At 53.9% G+C, this 27,903-nt stretch overlaps 1 protein-coding gene across 1 annotated transcript; it reads right to left on the reverse strand.

Annotated features, from left to right (window-relative positions):
• Positions 1–6,338: 6,338 nt before the first annotated feature.
• On the reverse strand, positions 6,339–26,248 carry TTC22 (tetratricopeptide repeat domain 22). Its single transcript, XM_045477523.1, has 7 exons — positions 25,026–26,248; positions 12,341–12,396; positions 12,027–12,142; positions 11,569–11,687; positions 10,446–10,607; positions 8,690–8,842; positions 6,339–8,147 (listed from the first exon to the last, which is right to left on the reverse strand). The coding sequence occupies exons 1-7, from the start codon at positions 25,590–25,592 to the stop codon at positions 7,611–7,613; spliced, it is 1,710 nt and encodes a 569-aa protein (XP_045333479.1). The 5' UTR covers positions 25,593–26,248; the 3' UTR covers positions 6,339–7,610.
• Positions 26,249–27,903: the final 1,655 nt, after the last annotated feature.

A 27,903-nucleotide genomic window follows, 5' to 3' on the forward strand; every position in this document is an offset into this window, starting at 1 on the left:
TAATTCCCTCAATTCCTGGGAATGCCTTGTTAAAACTGCAACGAAAAAAAATCACAGCAATAGTTTGTCTGTCAACCAGTCATTTTCGAGCACCTGCTTCAGGTGGGCTTGGCAGAGCACTGGGCGCAGCCTCAAGTGTGGGGCACAGAGCGGCTGCCCCAGGACAGGGCGAATCATCACAGCCCTGTGAGCGTGGGCGTGATTCCAGCACTTTATTGGGTCACCGTCATCTGGGAGGATGAAGGAATTGGGTTCCTTCCAACAGGCCTTTACCCTCTCTCTCTGGTGCACTGTTTGGGTTAAGGGTGAGTGGGGTGAGGGGAAGTGTGTGCCTTCTGAAGCTGATGGCTTCGAGGGAGGGAGGCAGCGTCCGGATCCGGATCCGAACAGACCTGGGTTTGCTTTCTAGCTCCCTGACTTACTGGCTACGTGACCTGGGGCAAAGGACTCGACCTTTCTGGTCTTTGGCTGTAATACAACGGGGTCAGTAACGTCTTCCAAGTGCTGCGTTAGTGCAAGCAAACAACGTTACAAAACAACCTTGCAAACTGAAAGCACTGTGTGAATGTTAGCAATAGAAATATATTCAGATCATTGTTTTGTAAGATTAACTGTGTAATGAGACTTTTAAGTAATTAAATGAGATTATGCATGTAAAGCACTGGAAGGCTGTCTAGTACACGGTACTCAATACAGGATTAACTATTGTTAATACCTCCGCGTGGCCCTCACACCGGGTGTTCCTCCAGCCCGGCAGCTCTTTCCTGCCACATCCACGTGGCTCATCGCTCACCTCCCCAGGTCTTTGCTCCAGTGTCACCCTTACAGCCAGCCAGGACTTCCTGACACCCGGGTTTTCACTGCAATCCCCACCCCTTCCCCCATCACTCCTGACACTCCCTCTCCCTGCTTTTTTTCTTCAAAGCATTTGTCACCATTTAACATAGTAAATATCTTACCAAGGTTTTTTTGTTTATTTGCCTAGAGCAGTGGACACCAAACTTCTGTAAAGGCCCAGACGGTAAATATTTTATGCTCTGTGGGCCATATGGTCTCTGTCACAGCTACTCGGCTCTGTTGTTGCAACATGAAAGCAGCCTTATATACTTGTGAACAAATGAACATGGCTGTGTTCCAATAAAACTTTATTTACAAAAACAGGCAGTAGGCAGAATCTGGCCTGTGGACCATATTTTGCCAAGCTCTGGCCTAGATCATTGGTAAGCACATTGCAAATGCTTAATAAATATTTGTTGAATGAATGAATTAGTGAATAAATGCATGAATGGAGGAGCACAAGACACCTGGTACAGTGATTGGTACACAGATGGTACTTCCTATTTTATACTTAATAAACACAACAAGATGGGCCATGGTGTTATTATATCAGAGGTACCAAAAAAGTGCGCTGGGAGCATAGAGGTGGCAGGATCTTTCCCTCGGGATGAGGCAGGACTCCCAATGTATTTAAAGCTGGGCTCCCCAGAAGCAGACCCCGAGTCAAAGATGCCGGGGCAAGTAGTTTATTCGGGAGGTGATCCAGGAAACACTGGAAGGGAGGTGGGGAAGCGAGAGCAGGAGGGGCCGGAAGTGAATACAGGATGTGGTAACAAACTAGCAGTTTCCTGCTGTGGGCAATGGGGCATCGATCCCAACGAGGCCACGGGGAGACTGTGGCACACGCTTCAGAATTATCCTGTCCCCCCTCCCACCCCACCCCTGCTCCTGAGGCTGGGTATTTATCCTCTGGTTGCCACTCCCCACTGGTTGAAGGCTGCTCCCAGAGGCGTCGAGTCCCCAGTGCTTCCAGTCAGGTGGAGACTGGCGGGTGCATGTGGTGGGATGACCTTAGCAGGTGCCTGGTGGGTGAGGGGAGAAGGGAGCCTGGGCGGGCACTGAGGTGATGTCTGAGCTAGCCTGGCAAGGTAAATATGCACCATCTTGTTGAGGATGCTGTTTTCATGCCATGGCTAAGCCTAATCCTAACGGGGACACTTGCTAATGGCTGTTCCAGCAGACAGAGAATGTCTTCTGTCCCTTGCACTGCGATGGAAAACTCTGTGGGAAGGACTCTGATTGGCCCAACTTGGGTCAAGTCAGCGTTTGTGGGCAGGGGGCAGGATATTATGATTGGCACCCCCCTGCCACCGCTCAGAGTGGGAAAGGAGCCCAGAAAGAAGGGGTGTGAGGTCCCCAGCAGGGTAGGCTGCTGGGCAGACGAAAACAATAGATCTATCTCCGCCACAGTAGGGATGTTCTTGTTTGTTTCTTTTACTTCGCGGATGACAAATAAAACCTACAGAGGAGCTGCCGTTTAATGAAACAATTTACACGCCAAAATAGAACCAGCCCCATCACAGAGCTATTGACTGTTCGGGAAACGTAAACAGGAAAAAATGCCTTCAGATCGGGTAAGTGTTCCGTTTGTAGAACAACATAAGTGATAGAGGAGAGAGTAATCCGAACCCCCAAATAATTAAAAAGCCATTCAGCTGCCATTCCAGGTGACGCAGAGGGACCTCAGGAAAGTTATTTAGCGTCACGGAGCCTCAGTTTCCTCATCTGTAAAATGGCGACACTGCTGATGGTCTCGTGTGGCTTAAATGGGGGTGAGGCGTGTGAGTTGTCCGCCAGGGCGACTGGCCCGCGGCAAGTTCTCAATAAGCAGTTTCGATGGCGATGATGACTTTCTTTGACTTCCCCGTGGGAACATCCCCTGCTCCAAATTGTTCTCCTGTGGCCACGTAGAGGTCAGGTGGAGCCTTTCCACATCTCCACAGCAGTGTTTGCTCACCTCTGTCTCACCGAGAACATCTCCCGTCTCTCCTCCTCGTCACAACCCTAGAGGGGTAGGCGAGGTGCTCCAGGTGAGTGGACGTAAGATGACCGGCAGCAGGCTCACCCCTGTGTGGCCTGGAGTGGCTCCCTGTGGGCGAGGAGCCGGGGCAGCAAAGGGCTGGCCGGACTCGCTAAGTCCACCAGCAAGCCTTGCCAGTGACGTGGCCCCACGGAGCAAAGCCGGAGCCGGAGGGGGAGGGTTTCTCCCTGGAAGCACGCCTGCAATGCTGGGGATCTGTTTCCATCTGCTCATTTTCCTGCTGAGTTGTAAAGTGCTAAATGTCATTATCCTCCCCTTCCTTAAACAAGAAAAAAAGTTAACAGCCTGCGCAAAGGAGATATTTCACTTCATTTGGCATCCAGCCACCGTCATCGGCACAGGGTGCTCCCTCGGGGCCTCGTTTGGGACGAGGAGGAGTCCTGTTCTGTTCTGCTTTCAGCTGCTAGCACCCACTCGGTGTAGGCTCGAGGCTGGACACCAGCAGCTGGAGGCTGGGGCAGAGCTCGGGCCTGCCCCCTGGCCGAGGAGCCACCCACCCTCTGAACATCTCAAACACTGCCGTGGGTGCCACAATAGGGAGAATGGGGGCCAGGGGAAGGTCAAGTTCAGCTGCGTGGCCCCTGCAGGTGAACCTGACAGAAAAGAAGATTTCAACTCAACAGCAGGACAGACTCAGAAGACTTAGGTCCGCTGAAAATTGAAATGCTTCCTTCACGGTCGTGAGCTGCCTGTCTTCCAGGGCCGTGCATACGGTCTAGACAGAACACTCACTGTTGGGAGGAGTTCTGATCTAGAAGGAGAGGCTGGAAGAGGGGATGACTAATGTTCTTTCCAACACTGAGATTCTAGGAACCTGCAACTGCAAAGGCTCACCCGTTTTCACCATCTTTAACGTGCCTGGCTCACATTGGCTAAATGGGAGTTTCTGGCTGCCTGATGCTGGCTGCTAGACCCAGAGGAAGGAGTGGGCAGGCAGCACGAGGTGTGGCTCATCTTCATTATTCCGATTATGGGGTCGTTAAGGCTTTTACTCTGCAATGCTCCCCTAAGGAACCCCTGCGGCTTCAGCTATAGGACAGTTGTCCTCCCGGCCACCCAGTGGACAGAGGTGTTCTGCAGTGTTCAAAGCTGTAATTAAATAAAGATCACCCACCCACTAGCCTCTTCCTGGGGGACTTCCTTACCTACGGCCTTAGCAGTGACTTGCTGAACAGGGGGAGCCAAGGGCCAGGTTCCAAGTCCCAGGGGCTGCCATCTTGGGGAAAGGTCACAACGGAGGCTGAGTATGACTGGTGTAGAGGGGGAGGGGTGGGCCAGCACTGCCAGCTAAAACCTTTGAGAGCTTTCCTTTGGTCTTCCAAAGTCCCCAGTGTGGCCCACAAGGCCCTGCATAGCCTGCCCTGCCTGGTCTAGACTGTGAGCTCCCTGAAGGCAAAGGCAGGGTCTATTTTGGTCTCCACTGTAGCCCCAGAACTTGGCACTGTGCTTGGCATTTGGCCAGTGCTGGGTAAATATTTGTTGAGTGAATGAATGGAAGGCCTGTGGTCTTCCTGGACTTAACAGAAATAAACTTGACAGAGGAGGCAGTTAGCTCTGAAAGGGCAGACAGCACTGGCCAAAGAGTCTGGAGGTGGGGTTCGAGTGTGTACCTGCCATCAATTTGTTGCTTGACCATGGTCAAGTCCTGCTCTCTCTCTTTTTATTTTTTAAATGTTTATTTATTTTTTTTGGGGGGGGGGCATGAGCGGGGGAGGGGCAGAGAGAGAGGGAGGCACAGAATCCGAAGCAGGCTCCAGGCTCCAAGCCGTCAGCCCAGAGCCCGACACAGGGCCCGAACCCACAAACCATGAGATCATGACTCGAGCTGAAGTCAGACGTTTAACCAACTGAGCCACCCAGGCACCCCTCAAGTCCTGCTCTCTTGCCTTGGTTTCCCAATCGCAGAATTGGGGAATTGACAGAAGGTGGCAAGGAGGTGGCAAGAAAGCCCACGCTTTCTAGTTGAGCTCGAAGCCTCAAAGTTCTCTGGGCCGCAGACCTGGCCCTAACCTCAGCCCTCATGGACGTGGTGATGGAGTCACCTGTTTGGGGACTGAGGCAGCCATGTCGCTGCTGAGACTTTACTCATTTCAGCGACTAACCTGAGCCTACCTTGTGTGCTAAGCTCGGTGCAGGGCCATGGGGTTGAATCAGAGGTGGTTACTGCTGTAAAGATTCCAGAGTTGAGTGGGGTGGGGGGGGGGCGACAAACGTGTTGAGATACTTATGACCCATGGAGAGAGGAAAAAAGGCAATGCCGTGGGGGGCACAACACCCCAAAAGCAATCCGTGCGTAAAAGAGAGTGATTAATGAGAACTGGGAGGATTTGACAAGATCCCCTGGAGGAGGCACCTTTGAGCCAAGGACTTGGGATAGAAATTACAGGAAAAAAGCCAGCAGAGGAATAGTATATGCAAAGGCACAGAGGTGAGGCAGTTTGGGGAGGGAGACCAGGACCCGGCATGGAGGGAGCAGGGCTGAAATGATGGGATGTGTTGATGATCACAGGCCCAACTCTAGACCACAGATGACACATCCTCCAGGAAGGGCTTTGTCCCAGGAGGCAGCACACAACAGGACAGGTCTGGTCCCAATCCTGCCTGGCTCTTCCCATTTTTATCTGTGACCTCGTTCAGTGGCTCAGTGTCCTCATCTATAAAATGAGGATTATGGTGCCTACTCTTCAGGGCTGGTGAGGATTGCATGGTCAGTGAGGTTGCATGTGTGAACAGCCTTGCACATAAGGAGGCAAACCCCAGAAATGGGGTTTCCTTTCTCTTTTTGGCTTCTGGCCAGAAGGCGGATACCCTTGCAAGAAGCTCTAGTGTGTGTATGTCAGTCGTTTATAGAGTTAGCTACGAATGAGAGTGGCAGAGAGAAAGTTTATTGAAAAGGCTTGACAGGAGTGGGAGGCAATGGAGGGAGAAATCCACGACCCGGAGGTCAGGAAAAGTAAGGAAAGCAGCAAACTGGAAAGCCTGGGGATGCAGACAAACTTCACCAACGTCCCAATTTTGCCCACAAACTGCCTTGAATTCAGTTTGTGTGTTTAGGGAAGCAGAAGAAACAGTTGGTTTTCTGTTCTAGGGAAGGTTCTGGGTCACGGTTGTGGGTGGAGAAGGGAGTGGGGGAGAAGAGGACAGGGCTGTGGAGTCACAAGGAAGGCAGGAGGGAGAGAAGGTCACCACCCAGAGCGGGGAGCCATGAAGAGCCATGAGGTGGAATTTGGGGGCTCTGGTCATGATCTCATGGTTTGTGAGTTCAAGCCCTACGTCCAGCTCGGAGTCTGCTTGAGATTCTCTCTCCCTCGCTCTCTGCCCCTCCCCTGCTCGCATGCACTCTCTCTCAAAATAAATAAATAAACTTAAAAAAAAAAAAAAGGAACATTATCCTGATGGATATCAGAGTGCCCCATGTGACAAGTGACACATAAACCCTTAACACATAAACACACAATGCTTTAGTGTTCATCAGTTTATTGGTATTTTTCCAAACCTGAACATGCTGCCAGTAGGTTTGAAGTACAGGGGTGGGAGGCTAGGAGGTGTGACTTTGGGCAAGCCACCTCCTTTCCAGGGCTGTCAGTATTGTCAGCTACACACGGGATTGGGGTGCGTGATCTCTAAGGATGGCCCTTCTCAGTCTGTCCTCCATCTGTCATGGGAGACCTGAGAAGCAGTGCAGGGGTGCTGGCCTATCCCTGGTGAAGTTTGAGGATCAGGGATATGAACAAAGCAATGAGTATCACTCACTCTAAAGAAAGGGAAAAATGCAAAATAAATCACAAACCATTATGGGGGTCTTGCCATTGCCGTTACGAACAGCCAGCATTCCCGGAGTCTGGAATTTTAGGTGAAATTGGCTCTTATACGTGGGACCACAAGAATCCAGCACGGCCATTCTAAGATTTACTGGCAATCAGAGCTTACATCTTTGACAATAAACTTCTGCATCTAAGATTCTGTGACTACAAGTCCAAGAGCGTAAAATTCCAAGACTTTTTTCACTCTCTTGTGGAGGGTTCAAACCTCGGAGCAGGTGGTGCCTCCTGATGGGCGGAGACCCTAGGTTCTCCTAAGCACAGGGAAGTCAAGCAAAGATTCCATTTGATGGGCTCTATTTCAAGGAGTTTGGGGGCCTTTCAGACCAAGTTCACCAAGGGTGAGGCCTGCTGGAAGACTGCTAGGCAGGTGGGGAAAAGCCCTGAGCAGCCGGGTGTAGACTTGCTCTTACCTGCCCGTTATCTCCCTGCGCAGTTTTGCCCTCTGCTCTGACATGGCTTTTCTGGCTGCAGGACCTGAGACCCACTCCAGTCAATGTATGTACAGGGGGCTTTATTACAAGGATAGAGTGAGGCTCACGGCAAACCGAAGACAGGAACTCAGGCCTCAAGGATTGCGCACGGGGACTAAAGAGCCGCCAAAATGGGGGCAATTACCTTCGGTATCTTGCATCCATCTTACTTTTTTCGCATATTTGCACAATTCGGCCCTTCATCAGGCAGTTTCCCAGGGGCCTTACCTACCTCCCTGAGGTCCTTAATCAGCCCTCTGTGCCTCGCTGGGCATGCCAAACCACCCCGGTTTCTCAACGTCCCTCCCAATACCCGAAAGAGAATCTAATTGGCTCGGCTCAGCAGCCAGCCTATGGCAGGGCGGGCCCGTTTTAAGCGCCCAGACCCGGCCCAATCAGCTGGAGGTGGGCTTCGGCGGGGCGGGGCCTCGACGACCCTTAGAGGGAGAAGGCGCGGCGGCCCCGCGGCACGCCCGAGTCGTTGCCGTCCTGCTCCATGGTCTCGAAGAGCAGTCGCACCAGCGCCGGCCGTCCCTGGGCCACCAAGGCCCGGGCCAGCCCCAGCACCTCGCCCGTGTGGCCGCGCCACACGCGCTGCAGCTCCTGGCGCAGGCGCGCCGCGGGGTACTTGCCCTGAGCGCGGCGCAGCCACGCGTCCACCTCGCGGCCCAGCTCGGCGTCGCTCAGCTGCTCCTGGCTCCACTGCGCCAGCAGCGCCTCGAGCAGGCAGCCGAAGCCCTCCGTGTGGTTGGAGCCCGCGTCGTCCAGCTCCACGGCGCGCTTGAAGCAGGCCGCCGCGTTGGCATCCTCGCCCTTGATGCGCAGGCACTTGCCCCGCAGCAGCTGCAGCTCGGGCAGCGAGGCGCCCAGCTCCGACTCGCCGGCCTTGGCCAGGAAGACGAGCGCCTGGTTCAGCGCCGCCTCGTCCACCGCCAGCAGCTCCTGCACGGCGTCCACGCCCATGTAGTAGTAGACCTAGGTGGATGGAGGTGGGGGGCGAGGGCAGGGCGAGCCTTTCTCTCTGCTCCTTCCGGGCCCAGGCTTGCTTTTTAAAAAAGTCCATTCATGCATTCATTCCCACTGCCGCCCCCCCCCCCCCCCCGCCAATTCTTTGGCAAATTTCGGCCCCGCCCAGGGAAAAGGAGAGGAAGCGCTCATTCCGGTTCCAGCCCACAACTTTTGGTCATATAATCTTGAGCGAGGCAATCTCTGGGCCTCGGTTTTCTCATCTGTAAAATTATGATACTGTCACCTCTTGGAAATCGTCCGTTGTGCCCAGAAGGCACCTCTGGATAGAGTAATGGCCCGAGTGCTTTAGAAAGAGGTTGGTCCTGTTCTAAATGCCCTATGTGCATTTTCTCACACAATCCTCACCACGGCTGTAGGAGGTGGGTGGGTTATCAGGCTGGGGGATAGCTGTATTTCTCCCTGTGTCCTCAGTGCTCAGGCCTAACTTGGCAGAGAGCAAATAGATTTGCAGTAAGCCATTGGCTACTCAAGCCAAGAGGTTGCCTTACCTGGCCAATGTCCAGGTAGGTCTTGAGGCCTGGGCACACCTTGACCACTTCCTCCAGGTCGGCCTTGGCACAGGCCAGGTGGTTCCTGTCAGGCATGCCCCCGAGCCCCATTTTGGCTCGCTCCAGGTCGTGCAGGTAGGCTCTGAGGTGGATCTGTCCATAGAGAGTCAGCTCAGGGACAATGTTCCAAGCAAGGACCTCTGCCCTCCCTTCTGCCCTTCTTCTCAGCAGCAACTCAGGGGAGTTCTGTGGTGCAGTAGAAGGTCCCTGAGACTGGGACCCCAGAGTCCTACGTCCTAGTTCTTTGCCAGCTGTGCTAATCACACCCTTTCTGGGCCTTAGTTTCCCTATCTGTACAACGAGGGGGCGTTGGATGAAGGTAAGAGCCCCTCATTCATTCAACAAATACGTATTGAGTGCCCACCATATGCCAGGCCAGTGCTAGGTACTAGGGGTGCAGTGGTGACAAGTGGCTGGGGAAAAATAAACAGGGTGATAGGCTACAGGTGACTGGGGGAGGGGGCTGTTTTAGATAAGATGCAAAACCAAACTTGTGAGAGTTCACATAAGCAGTTTGGAAGGAATGGCAGGTAGCCCCAACTTACAAGCATCAAATTACAAATAATTCCAGACTCTTACTTTCGTCCCCACTTCCTCCTTTCCCCCACACTTGGAACATTAAAAAAAAAATCTAGAGGTTCTGAAGGGAGGCATGAGAAGGAGGAAGTAGGGAAAAGGGGTGATTGTTGTTGAAGGTATTAACGCTCTGGTTCTAGGAAAGCATCGCGAGGTGGGGGAGGAGGGAGCTCGGGCTTTGGAGCCAGTTGGACTTAGCTGAATTCCAGCCCCCCACTTATTAGCATGTGAGCTGGGGAGGATGTTGTTCAACCTCTGTGAGCCTTATTTTCCACATTCGAACAATTAGTACACTAGTATCTTCCTTGGAGAGTTCCCATGACGGTTGAGAGAACATATTCTAGCCAAGACCTAGCATGGTAGGTGCTCAGTTCATTCATCCATTCACTCATTCATTCGTTCATTCATTCACAAATATTCAGCAAGAGCCTGTTATGTGCCAAGTTCTGTTCTACCAAGAGCCTGTTCTACACACCCAGGATACAGTAGAGAGCAACACAACAAAATTCCCTGTCCCCACGGAGCATGTATTTTAGTGTGAGGGAGAGAAAGACAACATACATGGTAAATAAATAGTATGTTGGGGAGTAATGCGTCCTAGGAAGAAGAGGTAAATTAAGAAAAGAGGAAACAAAATGTTGGTAAGAGGTTGGCATTTCAGTAAGATGGTGCTGGAAGCTTCCTTTTCGTCAAGACTTCCAGGAAGTGAGGAAGGAGGCCAATCAGGGAGAAGAACATTCCAGGCAGAGGTCATTATCCATACCTCACAGTTTGGGGAATGGAGTTTTAGAGAAGTGGCTGGCCCCCAGTCCCAGAGTGATAGGTGGACAGGCCAGATTTCAACCCAGGTCAGTCAGACTATATTGAGGGCTAACCAAGAAGAGGCTGGACGTCATTGACCAGGTCATTTTGGAGGGATGCCTGCAGCGGGTAGGAGTCTCCTTCATTCTTTCACGCAACAACCTTACGGAATATAAACCTTGTGTCTTGATGACTCCTCAGCTCCTTTCTACCATGACGGCTCTGTGACCTTGGGGCTCCGGCAACACAGCCTTAACCCCGGGCCCTTGTTCTCTGATTCCTGATGGCAGGATGAGGCGAAGCTTGCAGGCTGACTCACCTTGGCCCTTGTGCAGTATGCCTGCCAGTTGAGCTCTGGATCCCGGAGGACATCTAGAGCCATGTTGCAGGTTCCAATGGCCATATCCTGCTTCCCTAGGAAGTGGAAGATTTTGGCCAGGCGATTCAGGATGGGGGGTTGGTCCTTGGCTATCTCAATGGCCTAGGGAGGGGAGAAGGGTAAGAGCAAACTACTTGTCTGGTTATTTGCAGGAACCCCATCTCTGGGTAGAGCCATGTCACTTCAATGTTCTTGTTCCCTAAATCCACCTGCCAGTAGGTTTGGTCATATGGAACCTAACACTTTAGGGTATGACTCACTGGCACCCAACTCCCGAGAGTCAGACTCTCATGCTCCCCATCACGTTCGTGTGTCCCATCTGGTGAATCCCCCCATACCCTAGGCAAACCTCTCTTCCTCAGACACATCCAGCGCAAGCTCCCCAATTTCCCAGAGCAGATGGAAGGAGGTACCAGAATCAGCCTCTACCTCCCCCACACTTACACAGTGCAGTGTTTCTCTCTGGGCCACAGCACTTGCCCCCTATATTGTTACTGACCACTGCCTGTCCTGTGTGGGTCGCTGTCTCTGAGATAGTGGAACCTGCAGGGACTTCCTCACTGTGCCCGGGCACAGAGTAGATTCTCCAGGAGGGGTGGAGGCAGTGTGTTTGTTAAATCGGATAAAAGCTCTCAGAATCCTCATGAACCAGCCTTTATGTTCTGTTTTACCATCTCTCATCAAGGACTTGCTCATTAATCCACCCACCAGCAAACATTAGGGATGTGCCCCATGCAGGGCTCTGTGCTGAGTGCACAGGTTAATGAATACTATCCTGGGGTCTTGGGACTTGCCTTAGGGTCACATGGCCCAGGGGCAGAGCTGGCACAAGACCCCAGCCAAGCCCAGCTTCTTTCCACTATGTCACTGGGTGCAGGGAGGGACAGTGAGAACCACAGCCTGACCGGGAGAAGTCTGAGGGGATATCTGAGACATGGCGAATAGCTTAGAAGACAAGGCTGGAGAAGTGGGCTTGGGGTGGACGTGGGATTCCGGAAGAGGAGGCTGGGGGGGGGCCAGGCTCCCTCCCGGTTTGACAGGTGGGTGTGGCCAGGGGCCGTACCTTGCCAAAGCAGTCCAGGGGGTCGGTTCCCGAGTACCCGCAGTCGTGGACACCCATGGGGGTGGTGGAGAAGGTGTCCTTCCTCTCCAGCAGCATCCCGAGGTAGCACCAGGCCAGAGCTGGGGGTGAAGTGTGGGAGAGGGGTGTCTAGGAAGCAGCAGGGTGGAGACAGGGAGCAAGCCCAGGACGAGGGAGGGGGCCGGCTCCATGCAAGGTATCAGCCCCGAGGAAGATGAAGGGAGCGTCTGTGGCCTGAAATCACCAAGCGAGGTGCAAGGTACCTGAGTTCTGTGAGATGAATGAACAAGTATATGGGACAGAGGTGGGAGAGAGAAGCAGGATCCCCAGAGGGAGATGATGCCAGAGGTGGGGACAGTGATGGTGACCGGCAGGGCTGGTGACTGGCAAAGGGAGAGCCAGGCAGAGGCTGCTCTCGCACCTGTCCCTGTGGGCCCTACCTTGGTGGTGGGGGTCCGAGGACTTGAACACTTGCCGGAGCAGGGCCAGCGTGCGGTTGAAGGCAGGCAGCCTCTTCTGCTCCTCACTGCCCAGCTCCAGGAAGATGCCATCTAGCCTGTGGCCAAGAAGGGGATGTGGGTGGCTGGCACCCCCTCCCAGCTGTCCCTGGGGTGCTGCAAGTACTCCCCAGGCCAGTGGCAGGGAGGGGAACTTGGGGAGCCCTTGCCATGGAAATGGGCGCAGCCGCCTCTTCCCCGGGTTCCAGGCCATGCCCCCCGCCCCCACCATCCAGTCCCCCGCTCCCCAGCCTGACCTGATGAAGAGCGTGGCCATGGTGAAGTACCAGCCCCTTTTCTCCTCCACTGGGATCTAGGAAAGCAGAGAATGGCCCGTGGTGCTGTTATTTGAGGTACTCGAGCCATTATTGTTCATAGATTCCCACACTTGCCCCGAACCCCGAAAAGCAGGAGAGGACACCTTTGGTCATGGTCCTGGATCTGCCACTGGTGGCCGAGTGACCTTGGGTGAATCACTTTCCTTCTCTGACTATGGAGGGTTTGACAAGATAACCTGTGTGAATGTCCTGAGTACGGTGTGCATCGCGGAGCAGGAGTGGAATACGTTTCTTCCCCTCCATCTTGCTTTTCAAGCTAAGCTTCCCTCCCCCTGACTCCCCTCCCTGTGCTCTGGAGTCCCCCATTCCAGGGCCCACATGCCACTGGTCACCTTCTTGTCCTCCCCCCCACCCCCGCAACGTCCACTCGCTTCTCCCCTTGGGTGCCTTCCCTCAGCTTCCCCCTTCCTGAGAAAGCCCCTTTGGGCTTGTTTTTAGAGTTCAGCTGAAGCCCAGGACCCCCCCTGAACTGTTTTCCCATTGTTATTCTTGCCAACCTTGCCATGCATTTAGACCGACTTGGGCACCGGATAAAATATTTATGCTGTTATTTATGGGAGTAGCTGCTGCTGCCTCGGGAAGGAATTTTAATGAAAACCAATAAAACCCCTAGTGCATATCAGCAGCTCCGCTTCGGGCTCTGGTCCCTCCCTCCACTTTCGTCTCCTGGTGTGGGTCTCCAGGCTGGATTCTGCGCTCACCACTCCCCACCTACCATGGCCTCCTCAGCTCAGGATCCCCATCCTCTCTCCACCCCGACTCCTAGCAGCAGTGAATGCATTCGGTCCAGCCAGCATTTCTGGGCATCTGTGTCGTGAGCCCCTGTGTTGAGTGCTTATAGGGATGTGGCCCTGAACCGGACCTACACCCTGGCCCAAACTGGTTCCCGATCTAGCTCGGAAAACAGACCCAGGCATCAATAACAGGGCTTGACTGAGCGCCTGCCATGTGCCGCGATTCTGACACCCAACCTCTCAGTCTCACCATAACTTATCAGGTACGTATCATCTGCCTCTTACAGAGGACCATACTGAGGCTCAGAGAGGTAAAGTGACTTGCCTGAGGTCACACAGCATGTGAGTGTCAGAGCTGGAACTTGTACTCCCTTTGTTAGGCTCCAAAGCCCAGGCTCCCCTTACACACCAGGTTGCCAGTGACACTAGTATGAGGCAGAGTTTGAACAACAAGGCCATGAAAATGATGTGGACAAGCGCACCGGGATGAGGAGGCCGCTCCCAGCTGAAAGACTCTGAGAAGGTCTTGCAGAGGATGGACTGTCAGGTGAGGCTTGAATAGCAGTGGTGTCTCAGAGGCTGGAATGGGGAGCCTCTGGGAGGCTGTGGATGAGCTTAGAGGAAGAAGAGAGAAAGAGGGGCCCTGTGAGTCAGATCCCACTGAGTGGAGTGATGTAACAGCCCACTGAGGCAGGGGTCTTCACCCAGTGCCCAAGCCAGATCACCTAGAGGAGGCCCCGCTAATCACACTTCTTAGCCATGATTCACCAAGTATCTTTCTTCTCTGTTTGGCCCAGGCTGGGTGACGCGGACAAGAGAGGAAAGGCAGGTCCCACCTTTAGAAGCTCCCAGTGTGGCATGAAAACCAGATGGTCTCACAATCAGAGTGGAAGGAATGCCAGGGGTTACGAGCAGAAGTATCCTACACGATACAGGAGTGCCCACAGAGCGAGGGGAGGGCTTGCCGGAGCAGGGTTCTCCAGGACAAGTAGGAACCACCCAAATGGACACCAGGAGAGAAGGCATCAGATGGAGGGGACATCGTGTCCCCTCAGAGGTGAGGGGCCGTGGTGTGTTGTAAGGGGCGGGGGGATGAGCCAGCAGGAGGGGCCCCTGATTGCCTGGCTCAGGACCTGGAGTTCGTGTGCAGGGCAGTGGGGAGCCATAGAAAGGGGAGTGCCAGGATCCAGTGCGTTTTTATTCACATCACCTGGGGGGGTGATCCTGGCACTTAGGTGCGAATATGTATATGGGGCTTTAGCTGAGAACAGGGCTGTCCAGAGGGGAGAGCGCAGTTGCCAAGGGTTAAAGGGCATCCTTGAGGGCTCAGGGGGGAAACATTTGCCACAGCGGAAGGCCAGGATGGGCTTTAAGCCTTTGGCTTAGGACCGAAGGCATAAGTGCCTCAGGCGTCCTGGCTATCTAAAGTATGATCTCATGACCTCAGGCCCCATGCCCACTTGGAGGTTGGCCAAACTGAGTCACGGTGGGGAGACACAGGATCTGCTCCCTTGTTCAGGCTTCTGACAAGCAGGTATGGCCCCAAGCGAGAGCAGAGGCTCGGGTGGCCAACGGGCCTGGCCATATGAGGTGGGTGACCCTGGACGGATGAGTTGCCTCTCAGGTGCTGTGTCCTTATGTTCAGAAGAGGATAATAATATAGGTCTCACAGGCATTGTGAGGGCAGTGGCCAGCTCAGAGTACGTGCTCCATAAACATTTGATCCCTTTTCTTCTGGTGTGGGTTAGAGCTGAGCTGGGCTAGGGGTATCTAGGAGGCTGCTCTGTCCATGGGACTTATTTCAGTTCCCTGTGTGGCAACGAGGTCTCGGGCCCTGGAGTCCAGAGGTGTCCTGGCCCACACTGCTGTCTACCACCCTGCCCCACCCCATCACAGTGCCACTAGGGCCTCAGATCCCCCGTGGGGTCCCAAGCACCTTTCTCCCCAGTGTCGGAGAGTAAGGTGGTATCCTCAGGGCTCTCCCTGGTTCCTCTTGTTTGGCACTCAAGCCGCAAGAAGGTAAGTTATGTGCCCAAACCACAGTTAGTACCTGACAGAGCGGCACTTAAATTCATGCTTTCACAATCCTAGCCTGAAGCATTGTCCACAGCACTGTTACCTTGATTACTCTCCTCTCTCTGAGGATACTGAGACCATGGAAGTGAAGCAACGTAACCACGGTCACACACGAGTTAGTATCCAGACTTAAAACCCATTGGTTTCACCACCACTCTTGATATCCTGGAGTAATTCAAGAGCCTGGTTATGGTTTGCACTACGCAGGCAATACCACCACCTGGCGGCGGTATGCCTGAATTGCAGGGCTAACTCCTCATTCTCTTCAACTTGAAGGTTAAAACAGATTTTCAGAAAAGTAACTAGCTGAGCGACATCTCTACCACAAATCCCAAACATAGTCCCTCCTCAGATTCCGTCGAAGAGTGACACTTGCAGGAGAGCTTATGGGGTTGCAGATTCGGAATGGGGTTAATGACATAAACAGATCTAGTCTGAGGCCTCATCTGTCCAAGCTTTCATCTTCTATCCCTGTGATGAAGCTGGTGGACTCTGTTCACTCTGCTATGCAATCCTGGCCTGAAAATGGGCTGTCTCTTTAAAAATCCTTCTGGTTCTAACTGAAGCAGCAGCTGAGGCTGTTGCCAGGGGCAACCTGGCAAGCCACAGTGCGTTAAATTAAATTAAACAGGCCTCTGGCTGCCCCCCTCCCCTCCTGGAGAAGGAAGGGGCTGCTCCACCTCTCTCCTGGAGAGTAAAATTGCTGTGAAACCTCTCAGGGCTGCAAGGCATTCATTTCCAGAGTTATAGCTCCCAGGGGCAAGGTGTTTGGAGGCAGCCCGGGAGTCCCTAAAAGGGCTTCTGCCAGAGGAGGAGTGTTCACTGGGGGGTCTGCCCAGCGTGGGTTCTGGGCAGCACAACACCCTTTCTCTTGTTTGGTCCTCGTCACAGACCTGGGAGCTGGGGGTTCCAGATCTGTAGAGGGGGCCAGCCCAGGCTTCACGCTGGAGGGGTCTCACATTAGGCTGCCCCTCGTGGCAGATCTATGGGAGGGAACCGGGCAATGCCCAGGCATCAGAGCCAACCCTAAAGTGAAATCCTTAGATCCTGGGACTGAGTGAGGCACAGCTCTCAGGCAAGGGGTCCGCAGGACATTTCCCTACTCCCCAGAGGCTCGCACTGTTATTTCCCTCATTTTAGAGAGGCAGAAACAGAGACTCGAAGAGGCAGAGGCTTGCCTACTTGACCCGGCTCCTCTGACTTCAAGTTCATGTTCTTCCCACAACATCCGGCTGCAAGGGTTTGCGCGGTGCTTACCGCTTACAGAGTGGACTCACACAGATTCCATTCGATCCTCAGACCCTCCCGTGTGGAATGTAAAATGTGTCACCATTACTCTCTTAGCACAGATGGGAAAACTGAGATGGGCCCATGTCCTCAAGGTCGCACGCCGGCTGTGTAAAAGCCCAGACTGAAACCTGGAAACGGTGCTTTTGTCGCTATACTCATAACAGCAAATTTTTTGGAGCACTTGCTAGGCGCCAGGCACATAGTTTGCGTGTTAACCCATACCACCCCCAGGGTGACCTATGAGGTGGTGACGACGATTGGCCCAATGTTACAGAAGAGGCAACTGTGGCCCAGAGTGGCACAGCTAGAAGGCAGCAGAGCTGGGAACCCAGCAGCCCAACCCCACCACCTTTGCATCTAATGACTCCAGACGAGTGGTTCTGAAAGTGTGGTCCCCGACCAACAGCAGCAGCGGCACCTGGCAATTTGATAGAAATGAGAGTTCTCGACTCGCTGAATCAGGAACTCTGCAGGAGGGGGGCGTGTTGGGGGGGACAACCTGGGTTTCAGTAGGCCCTCTGATGTACTAGGTCCTCCCGTACCGCACCGTGGGGAGCTCAGTGGTTGGTGGATCTCTTTTTTAAATGGGCCAGAGGGTCAGAATCGTGATCCTCAGGGAAGCCTGAAGATCCAAGGTCCTGCAGCCGCATGGGTGAGTGACAAAGGTAGGTGATCTGGCAGAACCGACAAAGAATAGTGTCAGCACAAGCCACTTAGCATCAGGACAAGCCATTACAGAGCTGGTTTGTGTTAGCTCGGCGGATACAAGGATGGAACTTGGCCATCCCATTTACTTCAAAAGGTGGCCCCCGGAGAAGGAAATGTTGGGGTTGGGGGCTTGGCTGTTTTAAAGGATTTCAGTAGAAGTAATATAAGAAGGACCTACCAATCTATATGCGTCTGAATAGGCTCTCAGAGACCTCGTTGGTTCTTCGGGAAAATAATTGCCTTGCCATCTGAACTTTGCCCCTTTATGACATTGTACTCTACATTTCAGATTCCTTTCTGACTAGTTCTCCTTCGGGAGAGGGGGAGTGTGAAGGACCAAAAAGAAGGAGCATTTCCGAGCATCAAGTCTCCACTGGGCAATTCAGGGCCTCTGAGGGCTGGATCCTCACGGCAGCCTGCGAAGGTGGAAGGCATCCTCCTCCCCTTCTGAATGAGGAGACAGAGGCTAATAAAAAAGCCACTAACCAGCCCCACAGCCTGGGGTGGAAGTGCCAGGATTCAAGTTCAGATCTGCTTCCCTCCAACGCCCCTGTTCTTTCCACCTCATCACGCCGACCCTGTGAAGGCTGATGCTGCAGAAATAAAAGTCACAAGGTGGCAGGCTTCAGGGATGTGTTCTTGCACAACTGGAATGTCCTCTGTGAGAACACAGAGCAGGCTCCCTGCTCTGTGCCCAGAGCCCTGCCTCCACCCCAGCCCACCTGTGGGACACACTCCAGAAAGGCAAGGGCAGGGGTCCTTCCTCCCCTCACCTAGCTCCTGCTGCGGGGGGTGTGGAGAATACACAGAGGGTTGGGATTGGAGTCCCATTCCTGCCTCTGCCTCCCCCAGGGATCCTGGAAAGGCCCCCGGCCCAGCCCAGGCTTCAGCTTCTGCATCTGGATGATCCCACTCGGCGTGACTGTGTCACAGGCCTGTTGGGTGGGGTCCATGTGACGGGTGGAGGGGATTTGAAGGAGGGGTGCTATGCCATGAGAGTAAGTCACCTATGCCTCCCTGGCCTGGCTTCCCTGGACGGTCTTTATGGATTTTAAGATTTGAGCAGATTGCCCTCAGCTTCCCACTATCACCCCTAGGTCTGGCACGGCACCTAGATGGGCCATCCTGGCCTCCACTGATTCCCTAGACTTGCGGGACCGTGTTGAGCACTTCTCTGTCCCACTGTTTACAGAAAAGGGACCCTGTCTAGTCCTGAGTCCAAACCCGGCTCTAGCACCAGGAGAGACTGGGTGGGTCTGAGGAAGTCTCCTGCCTTCTGCGGTAATAACAGTGATGCCCGAATGTTCTCTGTCAGCAACTCCCATGGGTCTGTGCTGTGTGCGCCTTAGCATTCTTTTCCCCTGTAGAAGACATAGCTGGGCCAGACATGCTAATGGCATGTTTGACTCTGGGATCCTGTATCAATGAGGGGGAAGCCAGTTTCCCAAACTTGCTAGGTATGAAGGGAGATAAGCCAGCAGCAAACTCAGAAGGCAGTAGATAGGCAAATTTGAATGGCTCCAAGGCCAGCAGAAGGTTGGAGCTAGAGCCCAAGAAAGCTGTGCCTCGGCCTGGGCTTTAAGTCCGAGAGACCGGAGTTCAGTTCCTGCCAGTCACTCATGGCTGTGCGCCCTTGGGCAAGTCGCTACATCTCTCTAGCCTCAGTTTGCTCATCTGTAGAATGGACAGATACCAGGTCTGGCTTCCCAGCATCTCTGCGAGGACCCCTGACTTAGAGTGGGGTCCTCCCCAGTGCTATTGTTCTTTTCCTAAGACCGGCTGGGGCTGGGGCGAGGGAGACCTCAGGAAGGGCACAGAGGAGTGGGGGTGCTTGCTGAGGAGAGACCTGGGGGCTCCCTTGTGTCCTGGGTCCTAGCAGCCCCGTCAGGGGATGAGGATGGGAAGCCTGTGGCCACTGATGTCGCTGGGGCTAGGCCTTCCTCTGTGAGCATAGTTACACTTCCCACAACACCATCAGGCAGGCATCTCGGACACTCGGTGCAGTTAAGCAGCTGGCCCAGGTCACCCAGGACATGGCCGGCAGGGCAGGGACTCCCTGAAGCCTGTGGACTCTTGCGCTGACATGCTGACCATAGTCACACCAGGGCACCACCCACCCCGCCCCCGCAAGGCCCCAGGGTCTCAGAGCAGCTCTGGTGCTGGAAGAGAAGGGGAGAGTGAGGAAGGAAGGCTGAGGGGGAGGGGGACCACGTGGGAGGCCAAAGCTCTGTCAGGGGGGGATGTTCGTGAATTCTAGGTCTGCAGCCGGCTTTCCTGGTGGTGGCTGCAGAGGTAGGGGTGTGTGTGTGTGTGTGTGTGTGTGTGTGTGTGTGGGCGTGCATGTGCGAGCGTGCAGGGGACCCTGGAGCTACTGACCAACTGTGCCCTCTTGGCCCTTCCTACCAGGTCCCCAGCCCTCTGGGTGTGGTGACTGATTGGAATGACCACACCTTTGTTTGTGAGGCTGTGGGCCAGGCCTCTAAGCTCTGCCTCCCTCTCTGCCCGCCCGAGCCGGCAGTGGACAGCCGCGGTGCACTAGGTCACCTCGGGCGAGCCACTTCCCTCCCTGACCCTCTTGTGTCCTTGGTGTGATGGGAAGTCACAACACTCAACTGGCAGTGTGTCGAAAGTTTGAATAAAAATCAAAGGCAGTCGTGGGGGTGCCCGGGGGGCTCAGGTGGTTGAGCGCCTGACTCTCGATTTTGGCTCAGGTCATGATCCCAGGGTTTGGGATGGAGCCCTATGTCGGGGCCCCTCCCCTGCTTGTGATCACACACCCTCTTTCTCTCTCTGTCTCTCAAAATAACTAAATAAACATTAAAAAAAAAGATTCTTTCCCTCTGCCCCTCTCCCTCGTTTGCACGAGCTCTGTCTCTGCAAAGAAATAAGAATAAAAAAATCAATCAAAGGCACTAATGAGTGTAAAATTCTTTGCTGCGGGCCTGGCACCCACGGCGGTGGAGGCCCTCATCATCACCCCGGGGCCATGAGCAGGCGTAAAGGACCTGCATGTGTGGGGGTGGGGCAGGTGTGTGTTAAGCCACCAGTATTTGGGTAGAGGGGAAGAAAATCAAATAACTCAGCTAGCTTGGGACAGGGATATTTCTTAGAGAAAGGTTTAAGTTATCTTCTTTTAAAAATTAGGGGTCTTGGGGCGCCTGGGTGGCTCAGTCGGTTAAGCATCTGACTTCAGCTCAGGTCACGATCTCACGGTCCGTGAGTTCGAGCCCCGCGTCGGGCTCTGGGCTGATGGCTTGGAGCCTGGAGCCTGCTTCCGATTCTGTGTCTCCCTCTCTCTCTGCCCCTCCCCCGTTCATGCTCTGTCTCTCTCTGTCTCAAAAATAAATAAATGTTAAAAAAAATTAAAAAAAAATTAGGGGTCTTATCCAGATGGCCAATAGACACATGAAAAAATGCTCCACATCACTCATCATCAGGGAAATACAAATCACAACCACAATGAGATACCACCTTACACCTGTCAGAATGGCTAACATGAACAACTCAGGCAACAACAGATGTTGGAGAGGATGCAGAGAGAGAGGAACACTTAGGCACTGTTGATGGGAGTGCAAACTGGTGCAGCCACTCCGGAAAACACTGTGGAGGTTCCTCAAAAAATTAAAAATAGATCTACCCTATGACCCAGCAATAGCACTGCTAGGAATTTACCCAAGGGATACAGGAGTGCTGATGCATAGGGGCACTTGTACCCCAATGTTTACAGCAGCACTTTCAACAATAGCCAAAGTATGGAAACAGCCCAAATGTCCATCAATGGATGAACGGATAAAGAAGATGTGGTCTATATATATACAATGGAGTATTACTCGGCAATCAAAAAGAATGAAATCTTGCCATTTGCAACTACGTGGATGGAACTGGAGGGTATTATGCTAAGTGAAGTTAGTCAGAAAAAGATAGATATCGTATGACTTCACTCATATGAGGGCTTTAGGAGACAAAACAGATGAACATAAGGGAAGGGAAGCAAAAATAATATAAAAACAGGGAGGGGGACAAAACAGAAAAGACTCTTAAATATGGAGAACAAACAGAGGGTTACTGGGGGGGTTGTAGGAGGGGGGATGGGCTAAATGGGTAAGGGGCATTAAGGAATCTACTCCTGAACTCATTGTTGCCCTATATGCTGCCTAATTTGGATGTAATTAAAAAAATAAAATAAAATTTAAAAATATAAGGGGTCTTTAGGTTTAAAATCCACTTATCCAATTAAATGAAATGTCACAACAGGTACAAACACCTCTTGGATGTCCCGCTCTATGCTGGACACTGAGTGGTGGGGGTTAGAGAGGCCTGGCACACGGGCTCACTGTCCAGGTTGCAGGGCATAAATCACTTGGAGAGAAGCCAGAGGCTGGGAATGGCTCTAAGAGCAAAGGCGAGTGCTGTGCAGGGGTGGAGGGTGGGCAGGGAAAAGGGCTGGGCCCTGATGCGACGTGCACCCTGCCTGCAGCCTCTCGGGTTCTCTCACTCGATCCTCATGGCAAGCCAGGGAGATAGGCATTAGAATTCCATTTTGCAGACAAGGACACTGAGGCTCAGAGAAGTAAAGTGATTTACCTGTACCACGTGTGATGGAGACAGAATTTTAACCCAATCGGTCTACCTCTGAAGCTCTTAACACCCCTCCATTTTTAAATTTGTCACCAAGAATCCATCTGCGACCTTGTACATGTGTGTGTGCATGTGCGTAAGAAGGGGGTGTCGGCTGGAGGGTAGAAATGACAGGTAAGAGCGTTCTGACTCCTCACATTTTCGTAACTTAAAGAAAAACAGGAGGGAATGAAGAACTGAGAAAGGAAGTGACAAATACCCACTCACGTACACTTTGCTCCTTTTTGGATCACGGGTCCAATGATTAACTTTATAATGTTTTCTCTTGCAATTTTAGGGAGCTCAGGAGTATTGCTTCTTCAGCTACTCTTTATCCTTTGAACCCCAGAGGCTCCTCTCTGCTGGGGACAGTCCCAGCCCCATTAGGATGGAAAAGCTCTTGCAGCCAGAGCACAGCCTGGGTCGGACCACCTCCTGTGAGCTGCGACCCTCTCAGTGGGGGGTCCGACACCTGCTGCCCTGCTGTCCCACCTCCTCCTTCCCCGGCCCCAACTCTGACTTCATCTTTGCCCCCATCCTTCCCACCCCTTCCCCCCCATACATGGCAACCCACCTCCTCTCTCCTGACACTTCCTCCCATCTGGGAGGTGGCCCATGAGGAGTGTCCCTCACCCCACATCAGCCACCCGCACTCACTGCACCCTTACCTCTCTGACCTCCCCAGAAAGAGCAAAGGCTTTGAAGTCAGACAGAGTGGGGCGGATTTGACTGCCACTTACTAGGTCTGTGACCTTGGGCAAGTTACTTAGCCTCAGTGCGTGCGCCTCAGCTCCCACATCTGTAAAATGGGATCAGAGGGTTCTTGTGAGGACTGAGATCAGGTCTGGAAGGCACTCACAGAAGACATTCGTAAATATTATTGTGTGAAGTTGCATGTTACGTGAAGGAAGGCTTCAAGGTGCAGGTGCCATGTGAGTTGGGTTTTGATGGATGGAGTCTACTTTCTGTGCAGAAGGAATAGTAGCTGCCCAGGGAGGTATGAAACAGCGTGGCATGTTTGGAGGAGTAAAAGTAGTTTCGAGTTGCCAGGAAGTGAGGTTCCAGGGAAGTAAGAGGAAATGCAGAGAAAGAGGGGGGCAGGAACCAAGTTTCAGATGCCATGTTGGTAGTTCTTGGGCCACCGGCTGCTCTTCTGTGTGAGGCTTCTTCTGGCCGCCCTCTTTCTAAGCCACTCAGCTGTCACCAAAGCCCTCAGCCTCTGCAGGCCCCATCATGCAGGACCTTTGCACGTACCACGCCCCTGCTGGGAGTGCCCTCGCCTCAGTCCTGCCAGGACACTCCTGCCTCTTCCAGAACCTTCTGCCACTCACTTGTGCTGAAAGGAAGTGTTCCTTCTCTGAAAGTCAGTCACTGCCACTCTATCCCCAGGGCCTGGGCTGTGGACTCCGATACCTAGTGCTGAGGTCCCCGAAGGACGCTTCCATTGCCAGCCTCTGGGGTCCTGTTTTTGGTTCAGGAAGTAAAGCGCTCAGACATGGCTATCACATGACACAGGCCACTAAATGAATGGCTGTGGCCTCGGCCAGTAGTAGGCACATCTCTGGCATGTTCTGGCTCCCGCTTCCAGGGGAGGAGCTCAGGCAAGGCTAAATAAAGGAACACATGTTTGCTTCTCCCTGTGTCCACAAACTTCTTAAAGACAGGGCCTGGCACATAGTAGGTGTTCAATACATGTTAAGATGTTGAGCATCTGCCTCTCAGACAGGCCCAGAATTTACCAGTTTATGGGCACTTGTACCCCATGCTTTGATTGCACAATCACAGGAAACCTGAGGCAGAGATCACTATTGTTAATGTTCTCGAAGCAGACACGAAGGCCAGAGAGGAAAAGTGACTTGTCCAGAGCCACACAGCAAAATACAAAGAGAGTTGGATGCTTGAACCCAAACCTCTGCCTTCACGCCCACCTCCTCCAGGAAGCCTTCCCCCTGCTCTCAGGAAGGGACATTATAGACCATCCAATCCCCCCCTTTCTGCCCCTACTTCACAGAGGGGGAAACCACAGCCCAGAAGGGAAGGCCCAGGAGGGCCCCCTGGCTCCTAGCTCAGGGCCCTTTGGGCTCTGCCCTGCTGCTGGGACCACACTGCATACACGCTACACTAGCCATGCCTCCCACTGTGGGCAGCTGGCATTCAGGGTCTGGGGCTCAGGCTTTAAAACAGAAAACCTGGGTCCCTGTGGACCTCCCGCGATGAGCACAGCTACCCCCAACCTGGGGCAGAAGAGGCTTTTCTAGGAGGTTCTGAGGAGGCTCTCTCAGCCCAGGAGAGGCAGAGGTCATCTGCAACCTTGCATCTCTGTGCCGGCTCTATGCTAAGTGCTTTCCAAATATGAGGTCTTCATGGCGACATCAATCAAATGGGAGCGCCCTCATCTCACAGCTGAGGGAGCTTAGGACGGAAGTACCATTATTATCCGCATTTTGCAGGGAGGGAAATGGAAGTTAGGTGGCGTTAAGGATGGGCCGGAGGTGAGAGGTGTCGGGGGTTGGGATTTGAACCTGGACTATCTGACCCAGAGCCTACCGTCTTGACCTCTACCCTGCGCTGTTCTCTTTAACCCAAGTCCGTGCCCTCTACCCCACATTCCCCGAGGTCTGGACCCCACATTTCCTCTCTGAAGCTGGAAAAGGCTTTGGGTGGAAAAGGCTCTGAGGGAGGTGTGCAGAGGCTTTGTGAATGGAGCCCCGGGTGTGTGAAGGCTTACTGTTATTTATATGTCACAAATCTAAGCCATTATACAACATCCTCCTTATCAGCCAAACCTTGCCTTTGAGGAAAAGGCATGGTACCTCTCTGAACTCTGGTTTCTTTTTCTGTAACAGGAGGATAATGCCCTTACATCATTACACTTGCTGGGAGGAGCAAGACGAGAAGGGTGGGTCGGCCAGGCTGATTTTGCAGAGTTGCCAAAAGAGAAACCTAGGCAGGCCTTCCCGCTAGGAAGCGGGTCCACGCCCTAGCCTGGCAGGGAAAAGCTACAACAAGCCTGGTCTGGGCCCCAGGGCCTGAGGGATGCTGGAGAGGAGGGGCGCACCGAAAGCTTAATCCGGAAGCCAAAGGGCCAGAGTTTGGGGAGGGTCTGGGGTGTGGGGGCGTCCCTGTAGACGTTGGGGGCCACGACCCCAGGCCTCCCGGCCTGGGGAGGGTTCACCCACCTGCTGCCCGTAGCCCAGCGCCTTGTCGTAGAGCGCGATGCCGGCGGCCAGCACCCGCGCTCGCTCCTCCGGGCTGGCGCAGCCCACGTCGAAGCCGTGCGCGTAGCCCTGCTCAGCCAGGCAGCGCGCGGCGCGGAGCCGAGGGTCCCCGGCCGCCTGGCCCTCGGCCGCCAGGCCCATGAGGCCGGCCAGCCGCCCGGCGCACGCCTCCTCGTCTTCCTCCTGGCCCAGCCGCCCGTACACGTGCACCAGGTTGGCCCAGGCGTTGAGGTTGCCCGGGTCCTCGCGGGCCACCTCGAGGAAGCGCTCGCGGGCCTCGTCCAGCTCCTCCAGGTAGAAGGCGAAGGCGCCTAGGAGGTGGCGCACGGCGGGGCGCTGCGGGGCGGCCGCCAGCTCGAGCTCCTGCCGGAGGCCGTCCCGCTGCAGCTTCAGGTCCCGGGCGCGGAGCGAGGCCGGCGAGCGCGGCTCAAAGTTCAGCTGCATCTCCAGGTGGAAGTGGCCCGGCAGGTAGTCCAGGTCGTCGACGAGGGCGTCCAGGTCCTCGGCCGCGGCCTCCGGCTCCGCCATGGCAGCCCCCCTGCTCCCCGGGCCTCGCCCCTGCCCCCGGAGGCTGCGGTGAGGGGGGTGGGTGCCGTGGCTGGGGCGAGCCCGGCGCGGGAGGCGAGGAGCCGCGCGGGAAGGCACAGGGTACTGCCGCCTCCGGCTCCCCGGCCGCCTCCCTCTGGTGGGAGGGTCTGAGCTTCGGCTCCGGGAGCGCCCTGTGGGTGTGTCGGCTTTCGCTGCTCAGCGGCCCTTGGACGCACGCATTGCACAACCAGGTATGCCAGAAAAACAGGTGCATTGCCAAATGCGGGGCGCGCGAACCCGGGTGCGTGGCAAAAGGCCTGGTTTTACTCTCTCCGCTCAGCAGGCGGGAAACGGGCTGGGGAGGAAAGGACTTGCCCGGGTCACAGAACCGAGCTGGGCCCAAGCATCCTGGAACCCAGCTGGCTGAACCCCAGCCAGGCCCTTTCTTCGCGGGCGCTGCCGCACTCTCTCTGCCTGAGCTCGCTGACTAGGAGGGCCAGGACTGGCCCTTCCAGCGGCCTGTGGAAGCCGCCCTCACTCCGGCTGTCCCCACCCTCTCCCAAGTGCCTGTGTTCTCCTTCCTCTGAAAGGAGCCGGCCACTTCTCTCGGCTCTTCCTTAGGCCGTTAATAAATAATGGCTTCCCCACTTAGGATTTCCCTGCCTCCTCTGCCCTGCCTTTGCCATCCCTAATAATCTGTGACCTTCATAAGTATGAGTCACTTCATAATTGCACACCTCACACTTTCCTTATCTGTGACATGAGGGTGACATTCTCTCCCCTAGAGGTAGGGCAGATATCAAGGGTAAACCTGGTGAATGCCACTCTGGACAGCTGCCAGCAGCTCCCACTCCACCCCCTTGGTTCCCATTCTGTCCCATATGCCCCCTGTGGCCCAGTTTTCTTGCTCTCGCTGGTCTTTTCCCAGGACGGGCACTGGTTCCCTACCGTCTAGAAGGTAGGGCTGTACTCCCTGCTGCAAGGCGGCTGGTCCTCCCATGCTTGGGCTTTGTAGCCGATCTGAGCTTCCGAGACCCTCCTGCCCCTCCTTCCACCTGGGCAGAGCTCCTGACACCCTGTGCCTCCAGCCTCTTGAAAAAGAGACCAGCGTTTTCAAAAGAGGAACTCAACCCCCTGGGGAAAAGCATGCCTTGAGCAATAAAAAGGTAAATTCAAAACATCATCCCGGTGCTACTTCTCACCTGTAATTTTAAAATATGAAACTTAACGAGTTTTCGTCAACAAGAATTGCTCTAAATCGTTGGTGCCCGTGAGATGACCCTTGGGCTCCGGCCTTCTTGGAGGCATCAGGGATATGGATTCCCAGAGTGCTTGGCTCTCCCCCACCCCGCCTTTTTATTGTGGTAACACCTACTTAGCCTGAAACTGACCATTTTAACCATCGTTAAATGGTTACATTTGACATGTACAGTCAGTAACATCAAGCACATCCCTTTTGTTGTGCAGCCATCCCCACCATCCTTCCCCAAAACCTTTCATCTTCCCAAAGGGAAACAGTGCCCATGAAACAATAGCCCCCTGATCCTTCGTTCCCCAAGCCCCTGGTAACCACTGTTCCACTTTCTGTCCCCCTGAATTTGAATACTTTAATTACCTCCTATAACTAGAATACTATAATATTTGTCCTTTTGTGACTGGCTCTTTTCACTCAGCCTAATGCCTTCAAGGTTCATCCGTGTTGTCACAGGGTCAGAATTTCCTTCCTTTTTAAGGGTGACCGATATTTCATTGTATGCATGTAGAGACCACATTTTGTTTATCCATTCATCCATCGGTGGACAGGTGGGTCGTTTCCACCTTGGCCGCAGGGAACAATGCTACGACGGACATGGGTCTGCAAATACCTGTTTCTGTCCCTGCTTTCAGTTCTTTTGGCTATATACCCAGAAGCGAGAAGACTCGGTCATACCGATGTTTAGTTTTTTTGAAGAACTATTATACTGTTTTCCATAAGAGCTACATCATTTTACATTCCCACCGACAATGTGCAAGGGGTCCAATTTCTCTACATCTTTGCCAGTACTTGGTATTTACTGTGTTGTTTTTTTTTTTTTTTAAGTTCACCTGTTTATTTTGATAGAGGGAGCACGCACACATGAGCACGGGAGGGGCAGAGAGAGGGAGAGAATCCCAAACAGGCTCCGCGCTGTCAGCGCAGAGCTCGACTTGGGGCTGGAAGTCACCAACCGGGAGATCATAACCTAAGCTGAAACCAAGAGTCGGACACTTCACCGACTGAACCACCCAGGCGCCCCTGTTTTGTATTGTTTTTTTATAATGGCCATCCTAA

This window comes from Leopardus geoffroyi, chromosome C1 (genome assembly GCF_018350155.1).
Source record: "Leopardus geoffroyi isolate Oge1 chromosome C1, O.geoffroyi_Oge1_pat1.0, whole genome shotgun sequence".
Taxonomy (NCBI): domain Eukaryota; kingdom Metazoa; phylum Chordata; class Mammalia; order Carnivora; family Felidae; genus Leopardus; species Leopardus geoffroyi.

Coding starts and splice junctions, on each gene's coding strand:
- TTC22 (XM_045477523.1), bottom strand. CDS start 25,592: ATGGCGGAGCCGGAGGCCGCGGCCGAGGACCTGGACGCCCTCGTCGAC. Junction 12,397..25,025: donor CGCTGGGCTACGGGCAGCAG/GTGGGTGAACCC, acceptor CTGCTTTCCTAG/ATCCCAGTGGAGGAGAAAAG. Junction 12,143..12,340: donor ATGGCCACGCTCTTCATCAG/GTCAGGCTGGGG, acceptor TCTTGGCCACAG/GCTAGATGGCATCTTCCTGG.